The sequence below is a fragment of the Etheostoma cragini genome, chromosome 9 (genome assembly GCF_013103735.1).
Source record: "Etheostoma cragini isolate CJK2018 chromosome 9, CSU_Ecrag_1.0, whole genome shotgun sequence".
NCBI classification, from domain to species: Eukaryota; Metazoa; Chordata; class Actinopteri; order Perciformes; family Percidae; genus Etheostoma; species Etheostoma cragini.
The window spans coordinates 22,542,714-22,550,599 of record NC_048415.1 but is presented as its reverse complement, the minus strand read 5'-3'; the positions used below and the strand labels follow the sequence as shown (position 1 = coordinate 22,550,599).

At 40.1% G+C, this 7,886-nt stretch overlaps 1 protein-coding gene across 2 annotated transcripts in view; it reads right to left on the bottom strand.

The window, feature by feature from the left end:
* The window catches only part of ryk (receptor like tyrosine kinase), a 37,591-nt gene that overhangs the window by 16,112 nt on the left and 13,593 nt on the right, over window positions 1-7,886 (bottom strand). The window contains exons 5-8 of one of the 2 annotated variants that reach the window (XM_034880428.1): window positions 5,414-5,476; window positions 4,754-4,886; window positions 2,991-3,091; window positions 1,034-1,117 (exon numbers count right to left, since the gene is read on the bottom strand). In XM_034880428.1, coding sequence (XP_034736319.1) covers window positions 1,034-1,117; window positions 2,991-3,091; window positions 4,754-4,886; window positions 5,414-5,476 — 381 coding nt within the window. The remainder of the gene's footprint in view (window positions 1-1,033; window positions 1,118-2,990; window positions 3,092-4,753; window positions 4,887-5,413; window positions 5,477-7,886) is intronic. The other variant, XM_034880429.1, reaches the window with a different exon arrangement.

Sequence of the window (7,886 nt, the reverse complement as noted above, 5' to 3'; positions counted from 1 at the left end):
CCCCCGGGCACCGCCCACCGCCCACCAGCCACCAGCCACCACCCACCGCCCACCGGCCAGCGCCCACCGCCCGGGTTAATCCCTTATCCTGGTTTTGTGCAACAGGCCCCTGGGAGACAATCTATTAAATAACATTTTATTTATATATTTATGGTGTCTTGGCATACTGTGCACAGCTAATACTTTATAGCAAAAACAGTTTAACAGCCAGAAACCATAAACAGTGGTCCTAAGAATAAAGAGTGATGTTTCCCTATCCACACTACATAATAACTGTGCACACATTGTGAGATAGATATATATATATATATATACATACATACATACATACACACACACACACACACACATATATACATACACATACATGCACACAACATATTCATCTTAATAATACACAGTTTTTGCAGTTAGTAAACAAGCAGTCAAACCATTTTATACTAACAGGCAATGACACAATATACTTTGCATTGCTACTAATTTAAGCAAAAATTGGTTTATTTTCTGTTTTATAAGGTTTTGTAATATCAAACTAATGATTTTCCCATCTGTGAGCCACTCTTGCATTTTATTTGTGTAGTGCACTGTAGGTCAAAAGTGTCCACCTACAGCATGTTAAAAAAAAATCTGTGTTTCTTTTTAAGTATCCAATTTTATTGATAATAAATGCCTGTATACATATCTGTGTAACTTGCATCAACGCACAACAAGCTACCAAACAAAAGTGACAGAAATGTTAGCACAAAGCCGGTGAGAAGCCTTGGCCAGGAGAAAGCCTTCATTTTGTTTTTGTATAATTGATGATGATAATTGATGAATTCTATTACTTTCACACTACAGCTCAAAATGCTATAATAAGAAGCATGTCATTACAGTACAGAAATGCAACCATATACAGTGTTTCATCCATCAGTGTCTAGAAAACTATGGGCAAAACATGTCTAAATTGTTAGTGTCAGTTATTGCACATGACAACTAAATAGTATGATAGGTCTGAGTCCTAAGTCCTCGCTGGAGCTTTACTGCAACTTACTTTTAGTTTCATGAGGGGGAACACCAGGGTTTTGGAAGGAGGAGGCAGCAAGCTGGAGAATGGGTGCAGAACCAGGGTGATTGTCTGATGACAAGAGTAGAGGGGGAAGGAGCGGAGGGTGGGAGAGAATAGGAAAGATGCAATTTAATGGATAACTCACTCAAATTACAACATGACCTGAATGAATAAATGAATGAATACTGTGGTTGTACATTTTAACTCATTCACAAAACATTAATCAAACCAGACATGCTTGCAAGTTGAGTACACCTTCCTCTCAGGAGTTGACTAAAAAAGGGTGGATGGTGAAAATAATCCCATTCAGCAAAGCATAAGAGATATGGAACGGGCAAGTGGGTCAAACAATATGCACAGGAGGTGAGATGTAGGTTTGTATCCACAAGAGGGCAATGAAGGATCACACACTGACAATATGGCACAAAAAAAGCTGATGTGCTTTTTTAGTGTTTTTCAAATGAACCATAAAGATCAATGCTTCATTGAGATCAAGATTAATGTTGTCACTATTTCATGAGGTAAATACAGTCAAATGTTTGATTCTCCCCACAGATATATCACCCCATGTGTAGTTATTTCTGTTAGTAGACTAATATTGATGGTGTTGGTGTACAAGGATGGCTAATAATCATTTGGAAATTCTAGGAAGTTTCTGCTCCCAGCCAAAAAGTAGTCCAGCCAATAATACCGCGTTAAATGGCAAATTTTCATTTTAACACTTTAGTTTTTGTAATTAAACAAACAAGATCTAACCTGCTAGTTAGTGGTCTTTAGAGGTGCTGTTAGGCATATTCTGTTCCAGTTGGACATAGCCAGGCTTGCCGTTTCATATCTTTATGCAAAGCTAAGCTACCCGGCTCCAATCTTCACATCTTACTCATTTTTCACAAAATGTAGAACTATTCCTTTAAAATGGAACTGACAAAAACTATTAAAATCAGTTTATTGCTGGCATATAACAGACCAGTCTGAAATTGGTTTACAATATGGCATAGGTACAAGTTGTAATTTGGTCCGTTAAAGGCACAGGATAAACAGAAAAGAGCCTTCTGGCAAATAAGGAAATATTTGTCTTGTAAATTCTAGGGCTGCTGTAGTAACCATGGTGATATTTTTATCATTGTGACCCTAATCTCATTTTGTGGCCCTTTTAATTACAATGTAATTAGGCCAATCCCCATAATAAACCGAAATTGTTTATTTTGCAAAGCATGCCAGATTATTTCCACATTACAGATTTACCTATAATTACAAGTGGGTGTCAGCTAAGCGCTGGGTAAGTAATCATACTGCCAGCTAGCACCAACAACAACACTTACTAACAAAGAACGCTACTGGAGGAAATGTTTTAGCGTCAAGATTAATTTACTATATAATCCACTTTGGTAAGTGTTTAAATGGAAGAAAAAAGTGATAACATTTTTAATACGGTTCTGAGGTAGGTGGGTATAATGGTTAGCTCTAACTATAACTTTGGTCCTGTTTGTCTGTTTCCCACCATGCTCTAGATTAACATCAAGTTCAACACAAAAGACTGCCTGTACTTCTCTACCTGCTGATCAGTTGGCCGGACACAGAGCACACATTAAATACAGTACATTTGCACATTGCTCAAACAGTAATGGGTCACAAGGGTAGTAGCAACATCACTGCATAAACTCTGTTCTTCATTACAATCTTATGATACAAGTTAAGTTGATTATTAGATTTGGAAAAACATGGACTTTTGCAGATGCCAATGTGAAAAAACAAAACAAACTATGGTAGCCTGAATCCGACTGAATGTACTTGAGCACCTGGAGGTGCCATCTTGTACATGTAATTAACTCTACAAAATTGTTCTAATGTTTTTAATATGAAACATGACGTGATGTTGCATTGTGTTACTGATCGCCTTGCTTTCCGTAATGTTGTGGTGAGAGGGAAAACCATCTCTTACTGGTGACTGGGGCTGCGTTGTTTGGCGTGTCAGCCCTCAGGTACTGTGTGGTCTGGGTGGATGGCTGAGACAGGCCCTGTGAGCTCCCACTGTCACTCACACTGAAAGACACAGACAAAAAGAAAAGCCAGCTTATTAAGAGGCACTAGGATTAAGTTGCACCAGCAATTGCTAAATCCATAACTAAGTTTTTGTGTAAAGTCCTTCCTAAGTTCTGAGTAACTATTTTCTAATTTCTGCTAGTTTAAAACCAGTGATTTACTAAATGGGGTTTTGCCTTTAGAACATCTTCTTTTTAAATATTTTTTTAAAGATTATTTTGTGGACATTTTTAGGCCTTTATTGACAGGATAGCTGAAGAAAAGAAATGTATATATTCATAACGTTTTGGATTATAAGGATTTAATGGGGAGGACAGATAAATGCCGGTGGGCCGCGTAGCAGACCACGGCTGTGCTCCTTTATCAGGCGGTGGCACACAACTTGCATCTTACTTTAGGTCACATTCCCCTTTGAATTGTACCCACCATTTTCAGTTAAAGATTGAAATGTCTGCCGCCCAGACGCTCCTCCATTGGTCTTGGAAAGTGAAACTTAAATTTGTCATGGGGTGGTTGGATTTATTCACGCAGATTAAAAAGATTTATTAAAAGCTTGCTTCTTTTCACATTTTATATGTACAGCATTTTAAGCTGATATTTATATCATAATATTATATATATTAACTTATTTGGAGAAAACAGGTAGTTATATGTAAAATCTGACACTGAACACCCGATGATAGCCAAAATTAAGATAACTACAATTTTCCAAAGCCCAACGTTCAGATATCTTTTTTGTCTGATCAACACCATTCAACCCAAAGATATTCAGTTTTATATAGAAAAAAAAGACTCTAAAACCAGGAATTCTGAGCCTTTTGCAAAAAACTTACTTAATCAATTATCAAAATAGTTGGAAACAATAATTTTCTGTCAATACACTGGTAAGAATTAGACTAACAGAGGTAACCGATTAGTAGACTAAAACACTCAGCTCTTAAATTCCCTTTTTTTTCTCTTTTTTTTAAAGAACCTTGACCAGGCGGCCGGATAGCTCGGTTGGTAGAGCGGGCGGCCGTATATAAAGGTTTACTCCTCGACGCAGTGGGCCGGGGTTCGACTCCGACCTGCGGCCCTTTGCTGCAGGTCATTCCCCCCTTTGCCCTTGACCTAATGCTTGAAACCTGTGTGATTTTAGAAAAGAGGACTCTAAAGTTGACAGACCAACAACACAAGGAACCCAACATATGACCAAATCAAGTCAGTTTGGCTAAACAACAATCTAGCAACTAAATTTAAAACGCCCCATTAGAAAGATTTCCATGGAATGTAAGAAAACAACCTTTGTACTACACTGTCCCAATGGCCAATCTCTTCAAATTAATAGCATGGGGAGGATGTGTTAACATCATTTCACATCGATATCTGATAACCTGTGTAGCTGCCTACAGCTACCTAGAGTGAGATTACAGGATCTTAAACAACTGGAAAACTTAAGTGCAGGTTTCAACTTGATGTAATCCTTTCTGTGGGGATGACTTATTTTAGTTGGTCTTTGAGCCGCAGCATTCTGAAAAAAACTTCCTAAGGTGACAGATACAAGGCTGTAAATCAGCTGGTCTGTGTGCTGGTTTTCATCAGCTTCTGTATAATGAGTTTACTTTGCTTAGCTGACACAAAGACTATGGTCAGTTTGGAACAGGGACAAACAAAGCAACAAACCTGTCCTCCATCTCCACTCTCTTCATGCTGTGAAGGTGCAGGATGGCCAGGATGATGGCCACGAGGAAGATGACAATGCAGCAGACGCTAACACTTATGTAGAATACCTGTGTGGAGGTGGTGGGGGGATCATCTAGTGACGAAAACAAGCCACACATTCACAATCAGAGACAGCAAAGGAGCACACAAAATGCTATTGCTATTATGAATGAAGTAGAGCATAAATATAAAGTCAGGCGACAGAGAGAGACACTTAAGTGCACTTAGGGTTAATGGAGGCAAGGAATGGTAGTGGCTGTGCCCAGGATTTAGTTTCTGAGAGCTTTTCTCATCTCCTCTAAAAGCCTCTGAGGGCCCCTAGTTCCTTGGGCCTACCCAAGCAGAAGAGAGAGAACCCACTAATGGCACTTTGTTACTAGGGCAGTGGGCTCACAAAGACCCTGCATAAATCCCACTGGAAGAGGACAGCCACACCAATAGGTGGGGGGTGACAGGGTACACTTTGGTTATGGAGAGTTAGACTATTGTGCACTGCTATACAGAAAGACTTCTCAGTACTCATTTAGCCAGCTTCTTAGACTGATGCCACCTATGATAGACAGTAAACAGAGATGCTACAGAGGGATAAGTAGAGCATGATGTGGAGGTAAGATTACTTACAATCAGGCCGTGGAAGAGTGGTATTGTTGTGGGGACTGGGAGTCTTTGGTTCAGAATCTATTTCTGTTGACAAAGAAAAAAGGAAAGAGTATTATGTCGACTAAAATCGACAACTAAAAGATGTTCATACACCTCCAATACTCAGTGCAGGATCTAATGCTGGAACAAAAAAAAAGCTTAACTACTTTATGAAACTAAAAATTCCCTTGGCAAAGGCTGAACTCAGTTTTCACCGTCAGTCATTTGTGATCACATGCACCCAGAAAATAGATAGCCGTGTTTTTCCACCTCATCTCATAAACTCAAAGATAAATCCGACCGATGCCACATTAAATAGCAACAGCTAAGTGTGAGATGTCAATTCTGTATTCAACATAACAACACTGTAAATGTGCTATTTGTAATTTAAAGATGCTGGTCAATGGTATTTTAAGCAGTGTTGAAAAAAATTGCAGAAGCCTTAAAAAGGAAATTAAAACCACTAAAAAGGCTAAATGGCTGCCTCTGGCTTCTTTAGCAAGTGAGAGCAAGTTCTGAATCTCTCTCCCTCTCATTAAAGAACAGGATTAAATACAACATATGAAAGACCAATTACATAACTGTCATTGAAATGTCAATAACATAATAGACCTTACTCATAATATTTATAGATAGAACAAAAAGCAATAGGGTAAATGTGTGTTTTGCTAATCAACAACATCCAGTAATCCTCACTCTAGTTCATAGTTGACAGGAAATGACAACCTCACAAGTGGGGACTTTGTTAGAGGCCCAGGAACACAAACCTGAAATAGCTTTTTAGGTTAAGCTGCCCAAGTTCATGAAAAGGCTCCAGCAGTTAAAAACAACCATAAGTCGGTAAACTCAGGGCACAATTATAAAACAGCATACATATTAGCATACATCATTGTTTGTCTTCTGCTACAACACTACAGATACAATCCAAAAACAAAGTTGATAGGTATGATTGCTCAACGTACATTTTGAACACCACTCAAGCATACAAAGAATCTCTTATGGCTACTAATCTGACTCATGCTCGAAATAAATGTTTCCATGTGGAATATGGTCATTCGGCCACATGCAATTATCTTCAGACAGTTTGAAAATAGCATTGAATACAGAATACAAAAAACCGTTCATCTCCTACTGTAACTTTTTAGAGCAAGTGACACAGTGCTAACAACATTGAGTAAAGCCCTCACATTCTCCAGAGACTTCCTTTACTATGTGGTAACATTGGTTCAGCAAACTAATACTAATGTCATGCTCAAGAGCTCAGTTCCATTGAAATGTCAAGGAGAGTCAGCAGGCAGAGTCATCATTCCTTTTATCAATTAATGTCATGGGGGTTCTAGAGGCTCTAGAGTGCTAGTTAGTGTCTGTTAGCTCACAGGGCTCTAGGGTGCTAGTTAGTCTCTGTTAGCTCACAGGGCTCTAGGGTGCTAGTTAGTGTCTGTTAGCTCACAGGGCTCTAGGGTGCTAGTTAGTGTCTGTTAGCTCACAGAGCTCTAGGGTGCTAGTTAGTGTCTGTTAGCTCACAGGGCTCTAGGGTGCTAGTTAGAGTCTGTTAGCTCACAGGGCTATAGGGTGCTAGTTAGAGTCTGTTAGCTCACGGCCCACACTTCTGACACTTGTCCACAGTTTTAATTTGTATTAACACAGCTGTACATTGTTAAATATGAGGGGCAAACCTGTATTTGTACCAGTGTTTCCGCTGGTAACTCTGCTATCGCGGCCGCCACGGCAAAAAACATAGAAGAAGTTATTAAATGCGACTAACTTCAGTTAGTAGAGTAACAGCGTGTCAGACGAAGCTTCTGGACCTGGGCCAGAGATGTGACCCATGGCCAGAATATCATAGCTCATAAAAATGCAGCTCAGTGACGATACAGACATTTCATACACACAACATGTGTAACTCTGCTCGACCCGCCATTAGACCCATACTGTACCCATTCATAATGAGTCGGCTGTCTCTCTCAAATTTTAATCACAATCACGATTCTGTCTTCCCCCGATCAAATTTGCATGACTGAGCAATATTTTAAATGTGTCATTTCAGTAGAGTGATTACAGTAGAGCATCTGCACTCGGCTCACATCCGCACACATCTGCACTCGGCTCACATCTGCACACATCTGCACTCGGCTCACATCTGCACACGGCTCACATCTGCGCCCATCTGCATTCGGCTCAAATCGGCACTCGGCTTACATCTGCACACATCTGCACTCGGCTCACATCTGCACTCGGCTCACATTTGCACCCGACTCACATCTGCACTCATCTGCACTCGGCTCACATCGGCACTCGACTCACATCTGCACTCGGCTGACATCTGCACACATCTGCACTCGGCTCACATCTGCACCTATCTGCACTCGGCTCACATCTGCACCTATCTGCACTCGACTCACATCTGCACTCGGCTCACATCTGCACACATCTGCACTCGGCTCACATCTGCACT